This window comes from Astatotilapia calliptera, chromosome 7, assembly GCF_900246225.1.
Source record: "Astatotilapia calliptera chromosome 7, fAstCal1.2, whole genome shotgun sequence".
NCBI lineage: Eukaryota > Metazoa > Chordata > Actinopteri > Cichliformes > Cichlidae > Astatotilapia > Astatotilapia calliptera.
The window spans coordinates 64378806-64398208 of record NC_039308.1 but is presented as its reverse complement, the minus strand read 5'-3'; the positions used below and the strand labels follow the sequence as shown (position 1 = coordinate 64398208).

At 45.4% G+C, this 19403-nt stretch overlaps 1 protein-coding gene across 1 annotated transcript; it reads right to left on the bottom strand.

Moving 5' to 3' along the window:
• Positions 1–1884: 1884 nt before the first annotated feature.
• Positions 1885–18870, bottom strand: tshz3a (teashirt zinc finger homeobox 3a). The gene is made up of 2 exons (XM_026176576.1): positions 18453–18870; positions 1885–6793 (listed from the first exon to the last, which is right to left on the bottom strand). The coding sequence occupies exons 1-2, from the start codon at positions 18490–18492 to the stop codon at positions 3477–3479; spliced, it is 3357 nt and encodes a 1118-aa protein (XP_026032361.1). The 5' UTR covers positions 18493–18870; the 3' UTR covers positions 1885–3476.
• Positions 18871–19403: the final 533 nt, after the last annotated feature.

The window sequence follows — 19403 nt, the reverse complement described above, 5'->3', positions numbered from 1 at the left end:
GTTCCTTTTTGCACAAATGTTGGCGGGCCATGACCTCTATATCGCTTGTCATAGACGCGTGCGACTCCTCCCATACATTAGCGACACGGATTAGGGGTCCAAGGTGAAGCCAACTCAACCCATGACTCCTGTGCTGCTGTCAGAAGACATTGTATCATCTTTGGTATGGAGGCTATTTGAATTGGCAACACTTCGTACATTGTCTTCCGTCTCATCACGCAAGGAGATGATGGGGTGGGGAGCTGATTGTAGCCAGCAACATCACACATGATGTCAGGCCAAGACAAACCTAGACAAAAACTATTTTTTTGTCCTTTTAATAATTTTATCTCCATGACCTGTTGATATTTTAACATTTTCTCTGATTAAAGTGAAGAAGGCCGGCTTTTTTTCCCTACAGAAATTGCAATTTACGAATTTCCAGAAACACATACTTGCACATAACATTGTGGCCTGGATCAGCTTAACTGTTCATGCACACTGAGACAGGAGTGATCTATATCACTGTGCTCTAAAGACATCCACCACTATTTTGGCAGCCATTTTGTTTTCCTAAATACATAGTTTCTCCTTCTCAGCTGTCTGTCTGCTGGCACTGTCAGCCACTCTTGTGTGATTGGTCTGATGGTCTTGATGCTCATCACTCTGTCAGGCTAGGCTCGCCTTTCATTAGTCTGGGCCCCTCCATCCGCCACACTCACACAAATCACATTGACATCCAAACTCCTCAGATCCACAGAGCAATTTAACTGATATTCATTAGAGGGATGACAAGAGCTGATGGGAGATCTGTGGAGTGGAGGAGTGGGGGGACTCATTGTCCTCCTATCCTATCCCTGTCCTGTCCGCCTCCTTCCTTCCCCCTTCACTGCTGACTTTGTTTTAGGAGCATCGAGGCGCATCGGCGTCTGTAACTACCCAACCCTCAAGGAAAGTCAAGACAAAAGAACAATGGATAACACATCTAATCTCCTCTTTATTATTGCAGAAAAATACAACTGAGAGGAGGTTTGTGTTCTTCATTCTAAATAATTGGCTTTAGTAAAGCTGCTCCTTCTACATTGCTCTCCAGCAGCCACTATAATGCTCATTCAAGCAGAAGTCCAATCATTTAGCCTTCTCCCTCCAGCCCCTCATTAACCCCCAAAGTGTCAACCATCTCATTAATGTCCCCAACCATCCTCACCCCAAGTCCATCACTAAGCCCAAAGCGTTATCAACACATACAGTGGTGAAAAAAATTGATCACGTCTGAGAGGTAATTTTATATCTGCGAGGACTCGGTAAGCTCTGGAAACTCACAAGATATTCAATAAGGGTGCTCAGCCTTTTTCATTTGCATTATCAATGGCTACCGGCCCGAATCCCATCTTTCAATTATCATCCTTTGTTAAGGGCTTTATTCTGCTTGTCAGATGTGAGTCATCGCTGGGTTCTCCCACAACGTTTCACCAATGTATCCTAAACGTCGGAGGGCTGGGAGCAAGTCTGAGGCGGTAATGAGTTTGTGTGAGAAGACGGGGTCAGGACACAGTGTGTGTGTGTTAATTAATCTGTTCCCGGGTGGGAGGAACTGAAGCGAGATGATGAGATTTAAGAGAGTAAATGGGTGTGCTGCACTCGAGCTGTCCTCTGGTGAGTGAACGAGCAGGGTTAGAGGCTGGGCAAATGGCCGTCGTCATAGTAACCATATAACTTCCCCAGCCCTGAGTCACTTAGTCAGTCAGTCATGACAAGCAAAGGTGGGAACATCAAACACAAAGAACATGATGTCCCCAGGCGTCATCGAGTAAGGCTAAGGTAGCTGGTCAAAAATTGAAAGAGTAAATATGACCGTTCGAGTGTGTGCGCGTGCGTGTGTGCGTGCGCCTCCATCACGCCTGCTGAAAAATATTAAAAAAACAAAAAAACAACACTCTCATTATATGGCACTGAGCCTGAATTGTGACTACTCTGATAGCATCAACACCTGCCAGTAATATTGTTAGATCCAAAAGCCTGCTTTGAGGGAATAGCACCTGTCTGTGCATTCTGCACCACTGTCAACTTGTCTCAGTGTGCGTATATAGGATCTGCTTTATTTTTTTCAAGGGACAGTCTTGGAGTCCAGGTGTGTGCCAGATCTGCTGTCTATGCCCAGGGCTCCTGATGGCATCCAAGCCCCCGTGGTAATCAGCCCACTCTGCCTGCTGTTGCAGCTCGCCTGCCTCCTCCTCCTCCTCCAGTGGCTCGTTTCAGAAACATCTGGTGGTTTACATGCAGCACACACCACCTGCCAGACGCCTTGCAGGCAGTGGCACCGCTTGCACCTCTACAGTCCGCTCCACAACAACGCAACAACATAGAAATCACCGCGAACGCTTGACAAATTGTAGTTGTGGAGACAACTGCACTGGAAAATGTTGAGTTTTAAAGTTCTGTTTAGTGTATCTGCAGATGTAGCCTGGTGAGCAGCTGATTTGTAAAGGCTTACTCAAAGTGGGACAAAAGAGGGGAGGGCTGAGGTTCTCTTTTTTCGGCAACATTCGGCCAATACTGTGATGTTTGTCTTCATTAAATCCACCCTGATCAACAAATATAAAAGAACACAATGTATTTTTGCAGCAATTAATTTGATTTAATCATAGAAGCACAAGGCATTAACATATCTGTATTGTTTTTTTTTATTTTTATCAAATAACATTTATAAAACTATTGTGCAAAACAGTGTCCTTTTTAATCTTCTTCAAAGGCTCTGCACCAGTGGATAGTCATAGTCCTCTTAAATTAGGAAATATAACAAGTATGCATAATTTAAACAGCAAATCATAAGCTTACACACTATATGTACATTTTTACACAGACCTGGATTTTAGTGCCCCTTAATCAGTGATAAAGAACAAGGCAGCTTTTACAATCAGCAAAAAACAAGACCGCACAGAGAAAACTATAAAACAAGCAATGAACTTCTGCTGTTTGGCAGATTCTTTAAAGGAGCTTTCCCAGGCATTTGGCTGTTTTAATGTGTTGATGACCAGTTTGGAAGGGCATTTTAAAATCTAGACAGGATAGGACTGTACAAATGTAACAGTAAAACATGCAGTCTACCAGCAAATCGAAAGCAAACTCACAAAAATACAAAATAAATACAATAAAATTAGTACATTTCAAGTCAATAGTTGACTCTCGAGTCAAAAGATTCACCGAAATAATCATGAAACAATCCGTCTCACAAACGTGAACACAGACTGAGGGAGCTGAATAGCTTTGACCTACAGTATATTTTAAAGTGAAATAAATGTCTTTTGAAATACAGAGAAATCAGAAATGTGTATAGGCTGAATAGATGTAAACACCTTGTGCTGAAATTTTTAACAGTAGTTCATGGCAACTTTGTGCATTACCACACTTTTCGAATATTTTGTTTTTCATTTTATCTTTTTTAACAGTCTGTCATTCTACATATGTTTTACAGTATTTCTACTGCTCAGAGGGATTTAACATTTCTCCGTCTCACACACGTATAGCAGATGGTCCTCTGGAGACTTCCCATGGCTCTTGCTGAGGTGAAGCTTGATGGCATGCTTAGTGGCAAACTTACGGACACAGAGCTGGCAGCGATAAACTCCCCCATTACTACTGCAGTCATCTTGCGACTGTGGAGGAAGAAAGGACTCCAGGGGCACTACTTTCTCAGTGAGAGTCTGAGAGTCCCTGACAGTCTGTTTGGGAGACAGTTTGGCCAGGTCCCTGATTCTGAACCCCAAGTGGGCTTCCAGGTGGCATACGTAAGCTGCTGGGGTTCGAATCTGCGAGGCACAGTCACTGCAGAAGAATATAGGTTGACCGGAATCTAGGTTCTTCAGGAACTTCGTTCTGCCCGTTCTCCGTAGCTGGTACTTCACGTTGGCCAGCCAGTGGCTGATGGTGGTCATGGAGAGACCCGTGAAACGAGATATGTGCATTCTTTCTTGTGGGCTGAGGTCATTAATGATATATTTCCCCTCTGACGTCTGCCTCAAGCTCGAGGCAAACTGGGCCTGCAGAAGAAGGAGGTGCTGTGGGTTCCAGTTGGAGTGACGACCCTTTCGTTTGTGGCCATGCAGGGACACGTCATCATCGTCGTGGGTAGAGCCCACAACTTCAGTTTTATCCGTCACACGTGGGCGTGACGCCGACTTTGTGACATGGTGGGACTGTGTAAGGTTTCTCAGCATGTCTGAGATATCCGACAATGCATTTTCGTGTAGAGGGCTGCTGGATGTGTATGGAGAGACCACTGTTAGCTTTGCAGGAGTAACAAGAGAGATGGGAGAGACTGAGGAGGCCGTGGATGAGGGCGTTAGAGGAGCTGAGTTTACAGAGTCCCCTCGATCGCTTTTCCCTTTTGTAAGGTCCATGGGTTGGTCATCATTTGGCTGGCAAAAGCTATTGTTATTAGCTACACTTTGCTTTTTGGTCTGTGATGGAGGAGCAGCCACAGCGGCCTTCTCAGCCATGCTCTGGCTGAGCCTAGAGAGGAGACTCAAGGGATCTTGGTTTGGCAAAGAGGGCTTGGCTGCTTTCCCCAAGTGAATGTTCATTACTGACTGAAGAGCACTTAGAGGGTTGACAAAGGGCTGCTCTGGAGGAGTGTGACCAGTGATAATGGCAGTGCTGCATCTCAGTGCAGAGGCAAGCGGGGATTTCACTGCTGCTTCTCTCTTGGGTTCGGTTGCTGGAGATGTTCTGTCACCATGGCTTCCCCTGTCGCTATTGGTTGGGGTAACTTCCCTCCATTCCCGAGGCGAGTCTGCCTCCCCTCCCTTGTGGGATTCTCCAGCCTCACTGCTGCAGGGGGAGAATTGGTTCTCCCTCTTTGGAGATAACTGCTTAACTCTTTGTTCTACTTTTGCTACTTTCTCAGTCACTTTTTTCACTAAGTCTTCCATTGCCTGAAAGTTGTTGCTGGGAAAAAGTGATGACTGACTAAGTGGTGGGGAAATGAGGGGCTGGTTCTTGGCAAGGCAGGACGGCACTCCATCGCCTCCATTGAACAAGAACTTCATTTGTGAATTCTTTTCCATGTTTCCTTGCTTAAGGGCACTGGGGAACTGGTAGGCAGCATGGATGCTAGGATAGCCTCCCCAGCTTGGATTGCCACTCTGTGCCTTATTGATGGCTGATGTCACAGTGTTTTCCAGTGATTTCAGAATATCCAATCCCCCTTTAGGGCTTTCCTTCAGGTCCTCTTCGGTAAGGTAGTTATATTTCGAAATGTCGTATTTTTCCTCCCTCTCAGTATCTTCCTCCTTACTAACAGTAACTGCAACTTGCTTTTCATTTCCTATTGCCTCCTGCTTAGTGCATTCCTCCTCAACCTCCTCTTTCTTGATCTCTTTGAGGGGAGGGGAGGTGGCCGGGGGAGTTGTGGTAAGTTGAGTTTGAAGAGGCGGAGGAGAGAAGGTAGAGGGTGCAAGAGGTACAGACTGGACCCTCTGTTCTGTAGGTGTGGTAACTCTCCCGGGATTGGGGGAGGTAGCCTCGGGAAGTATTTTGATTCTCTTTCCCACAGAGCTGGTCACCCTCAGGAAGTGTCCTGTCACCATCATGTGGGTCCTCAGCTCTTGGAGTGTATTATGGGAACTCCCACACTCCATGCACTTGAGGATCTGAAATTTGTTGGATTCAAATTGCCAAGCATAGCTAGCACCATTCTGGTGTCCATAGCGGTTATTTTGGGGAGTGTATGGGCTGGAGGAAGGTTTCTGTGAGGATTCACTAAGTTCTCCTTGTAGGTGTTTAGCTTTAGGGGTTCCTTCTCTAGAGCGCGGTGTAGCACTGAGGTCTAACCCCACAAGTCCCCGCTTCTTTGAAGACATGATTTTGGCTGCCACAGGGGCCATGGGCTCCTTCAAAGGCACTTTCTGGTAGTGTTTGGTCTTGATCATGTGGACACTGAGGTCCTGGAGGGATTCAAAGGAATGGCCACAATACATGCATTTCAAAACTTTCTGGGCATCCTCTTTTCCCTCCATCTCCAACAGGGACCGCTTACGTGGTTTAGACCAGCGCTTTGCGCCACTGCCTGCCTTGTCCTGGTTGTCATCACGGTAGTGGCCTGTATCATTCATGTGAACTGTCAGCTCCACCAGAGTGTCATAAGCAGCGCTACAGCCCTTACAACGGAATTTACTGGCCCCAGTAAAGATTGAGCCAAACAGCTTTGGGTTTTGCCTGTGGAGTTGGACTGTACTAAAGAGACTGGGCTCTGACTGAGCGGGGTGACGGCTCTGTGGAGGATGCTGCTGTAGTGTCTTTGCCACTGCAGTTTGGTGCCAGTCATAGCTACCACTGCTACAGCTACTACTGCTACTGGTGCTGTTACTGCGAGCTGGCTTCTCTGCAGAAGTCGAAGACTGCGCCGGTAGAGGTGTGGAATTAAAATTTAGTGGTGACCACAAGGGGCTGGTGAGAAAGCTGGAGTAGATAGCCTTCATTTGTTCTAACGTGTCCATGCCTATGGGAGGCGTCTTGCTGTCAGCATTTATAGATGCTGTGACAACGCTCCCCTCAACTTTTCTGGAGGGGCTCTCGAAGTCTGAAAGACGGTCACTAGTCTCACTCACATGTGACTCACTGTCCATCTCTTGTCCTGAGAGCTCTGTGGTCTCAGCTGATTCCTGGTCACATGGCTGCTCCTTGGCAGTCTCTACACTTTGCTCCACAAACTCATCTTTCATGGGAAGGTCGTCCTGAGGGGTTGAGGGCAGGTCGTCCGCTTCTGCTTCCTCATCCTCCACATGGTGCTCTGTCAGCTCGTCGGGAGAATAAGCTGCAAGGAGAACCAAGACAAAGAGAGAAGGAAAGAGATGAGTTAAATTGCAGGGAGTGAACACGCTATGTTAGAATAACTGGAGAAAAAGTTTCCCTGCTATGTGTGCCCGAGGACTCCCAGGGATAAATGAGCCATCTGTGTGGGAGCCTTTAAAGCTGAGCTGAGAAATTACAGTCATCCCATTTCACCTCATCAACCGTTGAGGTGTTATTTTCCTCTAGGCGAGCCTGTATTTATATACTACCCCAGCCACACGGAACTTATGCCTCCCCTCTTTTCACTCCTTCTATTGGAGGAAAACAAAAAAGAAATATCTTGGCAAAAACATAATGCACCATTTTATTTATCTCAGGGCGCAACAGCTTGAAATGAAAACTAAATCTGAAATTAATGAAGCCCAATCTCACTGTGGCATTCTCCTCTGGGGTAATAAATGAGTTGGATCAACCTCCATCTGTCAGTTAATATGTCTGACGCCTCTTCATCTGCCTCTTCTCTGATTACACACACATACATACTGACACACACGCACACAGGCAAAGAGCATGTCTTCAAGAATTTCAAGAAAGGGATGTCAAAATTTTGTTGATGAAATGCAGATATGTTGAATAGACACCACACAGTTTCATCTGCACTGAAGTAAGTTCACTAGTTTTTTTTGATACGACAGATAATCAGTACTCCTTGTTCAAACTATACACCTAAAGACCCAAAGAGTGTTAAATATCACATATAAGACATTTTTAAACAGACAAAGAATTCTATAATTAAAATCAAAGGAAGCGGGGATAAAGAGAACGAGGCGAGACTGAGGACGGCTGACACGACGGCGATGCATAAGTGACCTGTCACTTTGCATGGTGGCGTCTACAGCTCACACAGAGACCGATGAGTCTATGTGCGTTGGTGTGTGTGCACTGCATCCCCCATCCCTCCACACACACAACCACTATGTCTGTCGTGATGATGAGCCTACCCACCTAGCACCGACTGGCCCAGCACACGCCCCCTTTTCCGCAGTGTCACCGAGCCCCTGCTCCCTCGCTTCCTGACCACCTCACTCACAAAACCACTCAACTTAAGGAAAAACAAATACTCTCAGAAAATAGTGGATGGCCTGTGGACAGGTCTGAGGCCATTTGGACAATGTTGTAAACCAAGACAAATACTACGGCAACAACCTTTAGGTATAGGCTAAACGGTTTGAGCACTCACGCACAGTCGGGTCTATGTGTGTGGACACAAACAGATACACACACACACACACACACACACACACACACACACACACACGCTGTGACTAAATCCTTCATTCCCCCCCACCTCCCCATGCACTCACATCCAGTCTAAACAAAAATGTCATAGCTGAAATAACTCTCATTTCCAGTGCTAACAGCCAATCTCTAGGCAGCCATGCGGCTGGCGCTGGTCTGATTTGGGCCCTGGGGGCACAGTCAGCAGGCAGCCCAACTGAGAGGCCAGCCTAATGGAGACCTGGCAGGTGCGGCCCACTCTTCGTCCTCCCGGAGATTTGGTTTGTCACTGGGTATCCATTACCTGCCATTCTCCGCTGATAGGCCCCGACAGCCCTGATCAAAAGATGTCGTTGGGCCCCAGTCCGCTTGGCAGTCAGTGGCATGTCGTTTGTAAAAAGGGCCAAGCAGGGTGTAAATAAAATGACATGATCACTTCCCCGGCCCCTCATGTTCTGGACACAATTATGATAATGTGGACGTTGAAGGGGAGGGAGGGGTCTGGGAGGCTGGCGAAGTGGGTGAGGAGGTAAATTGCTCACCCTCAGGAAAACATGCAAGAGAGATATCTCTGTACAACCAGTGCTGAAGTGACTTCCACATCCTTCTTTTCTTTTGCTTTTGGAAGGTCATGTCTGATTCTAATTTAAACGACTAAAACCAGCCAGAATGAGGTAGTTACCACACTTGTGTATCGACTAGCTACATCTCTTGACTGAATCGTCATGTCGCCTTTCTCAGCCTTCAACACAAAAGCATTCCGAGCATTTCTTCGCATTGTCTGGATATTTCAACAAACTGTTGCTTGAATAAATTCTACATCTACATCACGCCATTGCATTTGTAAGCCTTGCCAGGTCCCTGTCTATTTCTTAACCTGGTAGTAAATGTTTTACATTTTGTACTAACAGAGCTCCAGTCCTATGGTTTATTGTTCATTTGTCATTAAGCCTAGAAAGCACTGAAAGGGGGAGTGAAGTCCAAAAGGACCGGCTATAAAAACCTATAGAGTCAAACCATGCTCCCAGGCAATTTAAAATGCAAAACAAAAACCATTATGTCTGAGCACTATCTGTTAATTTAATCCCCAATGACTGATAATCCATCACACAGGGCGACAACCACATCCAATTATTCTCCCTGCCTTGACTGACAACAGAGGTGATTTATCAAGCTAATAAAAGGTGATGGGAGTATAGAGGCTCCCTTAGAATAAATTATGAATATTATGAATACAACAATACTCCTGGATGCAGTCTTAACTAATATCTGAGCATATGGTGTAAGACCAATGTATGAATTTTCCTAGTGTGTGCGTTGGTGTGAGAAGCAGAGAAAAAAAAAAAGGAGATTGTGTGTGTTCATGTAATGATAAACTGAGCTGAAGCCATGTGGGGGAAAGACAAGAATCATTAGGTTCTATGAATGATTCCTTTAGGGAGGGGGAATGGGGTGGAGGGGTTAAGAGGGGTAGGAGGTGCACATTCACACACTCAACATCTCAGTCACAGCTCACACAGAAATAGCAATAACGACTTCACACAAACACACAAACTGCAGAAAATCGAACTCTCGCAAGCCGAAACACACGTTTCACCTAATGTAAAAATACACGACCTCAAATACGCTCTCGCATAATTGCAAACACAACTACTCAGTCGGTTATGACACCCCCCACCCCCCCCTCAACAAACACAAACACACACTTGTACACGCATGTAGATGCAAGCGATGAGGAAAGACAGTGACATCTTGGCATGCAGGAGGCATTCCTGTGGAGTATCATTTTCATAAACATAAGGGCCGCAGACGAGGAGGGAGAGATCATCTGATAGAAATACTGCAGTGCTGCTCTGACGATCAGGAACAACAGAGAGGGCAGGGACAGGGGGGTGATTAAGCAGGAAGGTGCTGTGGCTGCCTCTAAAGCTGAGGCTTTAAGTGTCGCTTTCTGTCTGTCTCTTTCCTTCTGTCCTTTGGGTTTTTTCTCCTCAAGTGCAGTTGAAAACATTGTTTTTGATGCTACGCTTTAAACAGTTTTTGTATGCATAAGGAAAACATGTTCCTGAAAACCAAAAACTATGTAATTTTACATTTGCAAAAAGGAGAAACACTCAGTAGCCTGCATAATTACGTATTTATTAGCAAATGTAAATTTGCGGAACGCACAAATAGGTTTCCATCGAACTACAAATTCTTCTAGACCCCTTTCTTAAGTTACCCCCTTGATGACCAAAGGGAGTGTCTGTGGTCTGGTTTTCACAGCTGGGGAAACAGTCTGGGAGCCGGATCACACCCAACACAAGCAGGGTAAACAGGATGTGTCATTAAAATCTCTACCTGTGTCTGACCCTTATACTCAAATGACTGCCTCGTCAAGAACACAACCTTGCTAGAGGCATCGTAGGAAAGTCCTTTACGCGGTCATCATGAGCACAATATTTTATTTGTCGGGTTTTTCCGCACTAAAACAGGACACCGCCTGTATAACAGATGGCTGTAAATTGCAGAACAAAAGCACCGCATCTTCATTTCTTTTCCTAAAATTATTGTGCAAAACTACTGCTATTAGTAACAATCTGTAAAATGTTTTTAGCTACGCCACAAACTAATGTATTGCAGAGTGTAAATCCAGCGTGTACATTATATAGAATTACTTAGACAGAAAAGAGAAGTAAGACATATAATCTTTACATTCTTGGGACAATAAAATGGAAATTAATACTGCCGAAGGAGCATTGTCTGTGTGGGTTTTATGGTTAGATCACCTTCAGTGCACAAAGACACAACCGGGATCCAGGGAGGGAGCAGGAAGCACGAGTGGTCTCTAATAGTTTACTGTAAAAGAAAAGTTCTGCAGTGGTAATCAAAAGGCTACAACAAAAGGCTAAAAGTAGCTTCCAGCACAAGAAAGTGAAGCTCTGCAAGGAGAGGGTTAATCTGTATGAAAACATGGCGTGTGTGTCTCGACATGTGTACAATATTTTAGCTGGAACTTGACATCCTTAAACCAACACGAGCCCTCAGCGGGGGGCTCTTACCAACAGGAAAAACCTCCAGCACATTAAAGAACAGGAAGTAACCTTCAAAAAACCCCTACAAACCACTGCTTCTTACTCAAGTTTTGCAGCGATCTAAACCTCTCTAATAGATTAGAATAATTTAGCCTAAAACAGCCCCATTCTGTCAAAATAGCAGCAGATCAGGAACATACCTAAAATGCCTTTCTTTTGTACACATTTGTCAAAGTAACACACTCAATCAAACTTAGTTCTCTTACTCTTTTCCCTTTGATCCTCACAAGCTGGCTGAAAGTCCCATGAGAAAAAAATGAAACAGGTGATGTGTGATTATTTTAAAAATTAACAAGCTCTGACATAAGTCGCTTTTTCAGATATGACCGCAGAAGACTGTCTTGTGCTGCTCTCTTTTTGTAGGTTTTTAATACATTGCTTTGCTGCCTCATTGTGCTTATACAAGCTATCGTGTTACAGACAATCGTGGATGTCTTTGTCATTTTTTATTTGTGTGTGTTCTCTACCCCCTGATGGCATTGTGAATACATTGTGTCCGCCGATTGTAGTGGAGGATGTGTGATATGGGAGATGGGAAAAACAGAGAGATCATTCTGGCCCCAGGCAAAGCTTAGGGCTGAACCTTGTCAATGCACATGGTAAGAGGAGGGAGAGAGAAAGTGAATAGAGTCAACCCTCAGCTGCTTGTTGTGTTATAACTGGACTTCAAAGCTGCCAGCTGCAAATACAGACCTACAAGACCCGAAACTTCATCTAGTTTATCTAGAATAAGACAAACCACAAGCACACAAAGTCCTCCTGTTTCTTACTATAACCTCCATCTAATATTGAACACTATAAGTTAACCGAAGCCATAAAGTCCTATTTCAGAGCAATAGGTGATAAAATTTTACAGAAGAAAAAAAAAATACACACAAACTACTTCCACAGGCACGGAAATAAAAGGCAGTAATAAGGACTGAGGCTCCAGAGGAAGGTGATGTTCCAGTCTGATGTGCACATCAAGCCTGTCTCGTCTGATGATACGTAGTCAGTCAAACTTCCTTCAACTATTCCACATCTTCCCTCATTCTTTCCATCATTTTTTATATACGCCTTACTTGAGCAGCTCTCAAGCAAAGTTTCGTGAAGCAGAACTGCTGCTCAGTCCTACATTCCTTGAACTGTTTAGGCCTCATATAACAATGTTGTTAAAAAGTCACTGGGCTGTGTGAATGGGGCAAAACAGAAAGACAGCAGCCTGAAAGCCGGACTAAAGCTAAACTAAGGATATGAAGCCAGCTTCAAATACTGGGACTATTTTAGTTTAGACTTTCTGACATTCTAGTTTGCGCAATCTGAAATACTTTCTAGTGGGGGCATGCATATGTGCACCTGAACCTGTAGCAAACATAAACACAATTATCTGTAAATGTAATTCCATGCACCAGGACTCGTGCCTATAAGTCATTCATGTCGTTGCATTGCAAGACAGCATGCAGTAAAACCGCATTAGTACAGTAGATCAAAGCCGTAACAGTTTGCAATGGCTAGCTTAGTTAATCATTTTGATGTTCATATTTATTTTCAGCTCCTAGTGTTTTCATAACTGGATTAAACTGGACTGGTCCAATCTGCCCTCATTTTCTGTGCTAAGTGAAGTAAGTTGTCACTCTCAAAGTGATATCGTGGCGGTGCCACAGCAAGGGAGACAAGTATGTAGGGTTTTTTTTCTCATTACAAGTAGCTTGAGTAAAATATTTACACGACTGGACAGAAAAAAAACTGACTGACTGAGATCCAGTTATTTTAGTCAAAATGAAGACCCAAAGAGTGCGAGCCTAAACCAAAGGACAGCCTCTGGGGTTGCCTTTTTTTTGTTTTTGATGTTAAAAGTCGAAACTTTGGGTCAGAGCACAAGGTGAAGGGTAAAAAATCAGGACTGGGGAGTGGGATGACCGAACCCCTCTCAAAACACACAGCTGCTGCCGTGATCGCCTAGCAACGAGGAGGTGATGGACGCAGCCCGAAGATGGATGGCCACCATAAATCACAGGAGTGTGTAGGAGGAGGAGGTAGGACACAGAGAGAAGGCAACATGAAGAGGACAAAAACAAAAATGTGTTTTCCAGTTTTCTGCCGCAGCAGCACCAGCAGAGCTGGCTCCACTTTTCACGATTGTTGGGGAATGATGTGGGTCTGGGGACTCTTCTGGGCAAAACTAAATGGAAATTTCTGGGTAATCATTACACTGGGTTATAAAGGATCCAATGGATTGCTGTATAAGGCATAATTGCAATAAACTCTATAGCGGCTTCTACCTGCCCTTTTACGTCTGGAGAGTTTTTTGCGATTCAACTAACTTTTTTAAAGATGATAAAAATGACAGACTATACCTTTCATAAAGCAACCCTTCAGGCAAGGCAATCTGGGTAGTGTAGTTGCGGGATAAACATCCCTGGGCTATCTGATTATGGCTTACTGCAGCGGCACTGGTGTCTAGTAACACTCAGAGAGAGCGCTCAGCCATCCATCACGCAGTGAGTGTCTGTCTAAGGCTTTCCACCCTGCTTCTTCTCGTCCTGGCTCTCCAGTTACAGCCATACACGGCCGGCCTAAATAATATTCTTCATGATAAATGGCACTATAAGCCTGGTATCCATCATTAATCTGATTTTTAAAGAAGCATCCATCTTGGAGAGAGCCTGTTAGGGCCACGGGAGAGCAGAGCAGCTCGGGTTCATTTAAAGGCCAGGCTGCTGCATGAGTGATACCTGTCAGCCCTGTTCATCAGGGAGCAGCACACACACTCACGCAGCATTAAACACTGGCGCCATATGGCCACATCTGCGCACAGACACACACACCTCTACAATGCCTCCAAGCGTCCTCGTTGTGCATATATTATGAGTAAACAACGCTAACACACTTGTCGGACTTGTATACTCACAAAGCATATTTCTCCCCTTCATTCGACATCCAGAGATGTGTCATGGAAGAACATTCTGTCACTCATCAAAACACAACTCGGTGTAACTCAATCCTCTCTGTCATCTCGAAAAAATCTCCCCTCCCAAACGCTTCTCCTTAAGGGTTTCAGGAAATCTCACTCGCCCCTGGAAAAACTCTCCCAAACTCATACACAAACAACTGTTTTTTGTGTGAAACTCTGCTGACTTTACACCTCATACTACGTCTCTTTGTTTCTCTCAGTGCAATCTCTGTCTTGTTTTCCCCTCTTTCACTCTCTCTTTCTCTCTGCCCCCTATCCACCTCCCTTCTCTGTGTGTCTGGTAAAGCCCGTTTGATAAATGACACACGTCAGCGTGTCAGAAGCGAAGGGTGGGTCAGTGATAAATGACTCTGTTGAAAAGGAAATCGGCTCTCTGGCATGGCTTGGCTATTCTCCTCCTGGATTGGGTTTCAGGACCCCTGAAGACCGGAGCAGCTCAGTTTCCCTGAAAACAGCACACATCCCACCAGGCTCTAACACTCTCTAACGCTCTCTACCTCTGGGAGGGGTGGGAGGGTGGTGGGTTTGGAAGGATCCAGCCTGTCCCAATTGTCGCCACAGTGCAGCTGCATCTATCACAACAGCAGTGGGACTATTTTTACAAAGCCTCCGACTCGGTGCCCAGACAGCAGTCTCAGCTGAAAACCTCGGCTGAAAGCACACTGAAAGCTGAAAGGGAAGAGTGTATGGCTAACGGTTTTCTATTTGTGACACTACTACAGCACTTACACTCTTCTTTTGCTCTCAGAGCCCAACCCAATGGGTTGACGTCTGCCAAGTGCGTGTTAAAAAGGAGAGAAGGCCCATTTCAGCGCCCTCGCTCTTCTTCTCGTCATCCCGCCCCCCCCTACCCCTCCACCACCCACCCCCATCACCACCACCAGCTCCTCCTCCCCTTCCTCCCCCTTCTGCCCTCGTTCTCTTCTCTTACACTATCTCTTTCAGTCACTTGCTGGCAGGGTGGCACTGTTATCATTACACAGGCAGGATTTATGGAGTCAAGGCCTATGGCAAAAACAAAAAGGCGTCTGTCAATACCTGTGGGAAACATTCTGTCAGCCTTCCTCCTCCTCCTTTCCCTGGTGCTCACAGCCTCATTAGGTATGCACTTATCAGACACATAGATCACAGACGTGACTCAACCTCACCGGAATCCAGCCACAGGACTTTCATTAGCAACGGGCCCAGCAAGGCCAAAACACTTGCCTTGCTCACACCTGCAGACAACAGCAGCTGAGGAGACGTATTGTTGTTGTTGAACCTCGCTAGCGCTGTCACTGCGTTTGTCGGTTGGACAATTAAGTCCAAACTTGCGGTCCCCTGCTGCTTCCAAAAGGGCGTGCTTTTCACACATAAACAACAGGAAGGCAGACAGATATAAAAGCGTACTTAATTTCACTTGGTGCTTTTACAACCCATTCAGAACATATGGGTGTGCGTCTGCAATGTGTGCTGTAAACGCTTGTATCTTTACTGGTGTCAACACTCTGTGTTTGTTGTTTCTTAGCTGGCACACATGCAACTGATTTGCTAAGAAAGAGGTGGGAAGAGAAGAAAAAGTGGAGACTTCTTAGGCCTGAAGGGTTCAGAGAATTACAACCTGACCGCAGCAGGTGGTTTGTAATTATCATTCCCGTCCATAGTATCAGTAAGTCAAACCACGTACACATTCAAACCCAACAAATTCAAAGGTAGATGCCCACTTATTTAAGTGTATACTCACTCACCCGCTCGTAGACAAACATAAGTGATGGCTGCCAGTTTGGCAGCTGTACTCCTGACCCTGCAGAAAGAAGAAACTGTTGCTGTGGAGTCCTGTCCAAATCAGACCGACTTCCCCACCCTTCTCCATCTACATCACACCCTCTCTCAGACTAACTCTTACACAAACGAGCAAAGCACAGCGTTTTGAGAATGAAAAGGGCAGGATGGATTTCGCTGTGGTGGTGTGACAATGCACTGACACGAGCTGCAAACAGCTGCGTCTTCGCCCTCATGTTGTAAAGCCTATGTCGACTTCCTGTTAAGTCGACGGAGTATTTCAACTTTCTGAAGCCATTTCAACAGCTTCGGGACCCCGAGCTGGTGGCAAATTCACGAAGGGCTCTACATTTCCACAGCCGGGAAAGTCTCGCTCTCTCATGTTTGCTCGCCTGTTTATGTGGCCAGCTGCCCTTGGCTGTTAAGAGCACTCAGACCTGACCCAGGTACGCAGGCCCATTTGTCACCTGCAGCAGAAAATTGAGTTACAGCACAACCAAAGGCGAGCGGCTCTGTGTAATATCAAGTTGATTACATCAAAGTGGTGGCAAACCTCATTGGGCTGGGCACCCCGAGCTTGTCATCTCCAATCACAGGGCCTGTCAGGACTCCATCAGCCTCACGGCTAATTGGACCAACGCTAATGAAGCAGGCAAAACAAGTTTTCTACTGTGGAGAGAGAAACCCTCTCAGACAGGAAAGAAAGAGAGGGAGAAGCCGAGAGTGTGTTTGAGAGACAATGAGAGAGAGCAAAGCAGGGTGGTGTGTGCGTGTATATGTGTGTGTGAGGTGGAGTGGGGGGGTAGATTTTTCATGCAAGTCTCAAGGTTGCAGTGGGCTGACTCTCCCCCTAAGTCCCTAATCAAGGCCCATCATCTGTCATCCTTTTCTTTGCTCTCTCTATCACCATGCTCTGTGCTGCAATCAATTCATCATCACCCTTTGTGTGCCACTGAACAGTTGACAACTTTATAACTTGCAGCTGCACGGGTTGACTGACAGGGGTGGAAGGGGAGCATGAAAAAATGAAGAAATGAATAGATGAATGAATGAACAAAGAAGCCTGGTTTCAGGGAGAAAAAGTTGTTTTCTAAAAACACAAAACGATCTATATTACAGCCTTTTATTCCCTTTCGTCAACAGAGAAACAGCAGTGTAGCAGGGAAGAGAGAGGAGAGGAGAGGAGGAGATGAAAAAAGAAAAACATCCTTCTCACTGATCTGAAATCAGAAAGCTTTCAGTCATTCTTTATGTGCTCCCCGCGGCCACTCAGAGCCAGTGAGCATGTACATTAGGCTGGGGCATTTTGATGAAATAAAAGCCCAGGCCAGCTTATGGCTAAACAGAATGGGAGCACTCACTCAGCTTGTCTCTGATTGACCATTAAAGCCATTGATGAATGGGCCTGTCAGGGGAGAGACAATTAAATCAAACATGAAACAAAGCCGTTGTGACGGCCCGGTCTGACAGAGCAAACCCATTCCTCCCCTCCATTACATAGCACACGGCTCCTTTTACAACCCCTAACCCACTCCTCCCGCCTCCTTCACCCACTGTATGTGTGTAACTGTGTCTGCCTATGTGTGTTCAAAGTGAAGAAGTGAGCATGTGCACATGGAAGTGTGATGTTCTCTGCTGGAAGTATGTGTCTGCTTGTGTGTGTGTGATGTCTCACTGTGAAACCACTTTGTCCCCCCCTTCCTTCACTTTTTCGTGAGTCACTTGACCATCACGGTAATAGAAACTGTGTGTGTGTGTGTGTGTGTGTGTGTGTGTGTGTGTGTGTGTGTGTGTGTGTGTGTGTGAGAGAGAGAGAGAGAGAGAGAGAGAGAGAGAGAGAGAGAGAGAGAGAGAGAGAGAGAGAGAGTGAGAGCCAGTGTAAAAAAGTACACAGGGCCTTTCAAAGTGGTTTAAACGTGACGTCAGGGGCCTGCAGCACATGGTGGGAAGTGATTTTCTGATGCAAATCGGGAAGGATCAGATCAAAGCCGCATGACAGCCAATCAATCAACCGTCAAATCAGACATGGCAACTGTCGATTATGGCTCCTTCCAGCCCACGAAACCCCATTGTGTGCTCTCAAATTGTTTATCTTATCCCAAGAAAAGAAATACCTCAGAGGTAGAGTTTTTTTTCGCTTGTGCAAATAAGTTAAGCGCTGTGATCAAATGCGCACAAAGCCCTTACGCTCTTATGGCACGCCTCGGGCACTCGTTAAGAAAACGCCGCTTATTTCCAGAGGTTTTACGCTTAAAGATCCAGTTTATATTACATCTCGATGCGGTAAACTATCATGGATTCAAGTTTGGAAAAATAGGAAGCGAAAGTTTACAGCAGCCGACTCATCCGACCGGGGCACACCAGCCACTCTAAGCGAGAGCGAAAACGCAGAATGTTGTATATAAACTATACATCAGCTTTATATTGGTAATAGTTTCTATTAGGTCTCACAAGAGTAGCCAAGAGTGACAAAGCGCATCGTTGGAGAGAGGGGAAAAAACCCCGAAGTGAAAACGGAAATGCGGTGACTGGAAAGTGAGCTTTACAAAACAAATGAACCGCAGCTTTGCCACCGTGAGCCTTATTTTACGCATATAGTATTTGGCTCCACATACCTGCTGCGCGCTTCGGCGCTTCTTGTTTCCTCCGTGGCATTGTGTTTTTTAATCTGTGGGGATTTCCGTGAGAAGTCTTCTTTTTATTTCATATAGCTGCCCCCTCGCCGTATCCGGGAAGATCCACCTCTACTCAAAAAAGATTCACGCCTTCGTGTAGTAGACTGCACAACATCGGGGAGTCCGATGAAAAGAAAAACTAAAAACCATCGTCACTGGAATAAGGGCATGCACTGAGAAGTCAGCGGGAAAATACATAAACAAGGTGAGGGAGCATATTTTTGTTTTGGTGTGATCGCGTTAAGAATGTCAGCGGTGATAGCCAGCGTCCACCTCGGCTGCCTGGTCTGGCAACAGGCAAAGTTGAGGGATAAGAGAGATGATCGCGTCACTCACAGCAGGAGAATGGGCAAACCCACCGCTCCGTTAACTCTTTACTTCTCAGAGAGGGGCGGACACCACACACGAGTGTCCTCCTACCTCTGGTTTTCAGGCAAGTCAGAGGTTATTACACTCAGGCGGCTGATTATTACAAGCCACAAAACCACAGCTATCATAATGATTCCAGTAATACCACTAGGCACGTCAGTCTAACGAATAATCATAGAATGTAACGTTTATCACACGTTGTGACTTTGCTTTATTTATTAAAAGAACACATTTCCCCCGTTGTTTACTTACGTAACTATAATTTTCTTGCCACATAGATGCAATGTGTCTGTTACATTGTAAATCATTAATCTATATGACATTTTAACTTTTGATCAAGTTCTTATGATTTTCTTTTTGATTCACCAGTATGTGTGTGTGTGTGTGTGTGTGTGTGTGTGTGTGTGTGTGTGTAAATAATCTCCCACAATTCAATCTTGTTCTTTTTCATACTTATGGATCACAGCTGGAGAAAACCAAAATTACTAGTATATAAAAGTTTTGATTCCATGGTTTATATTC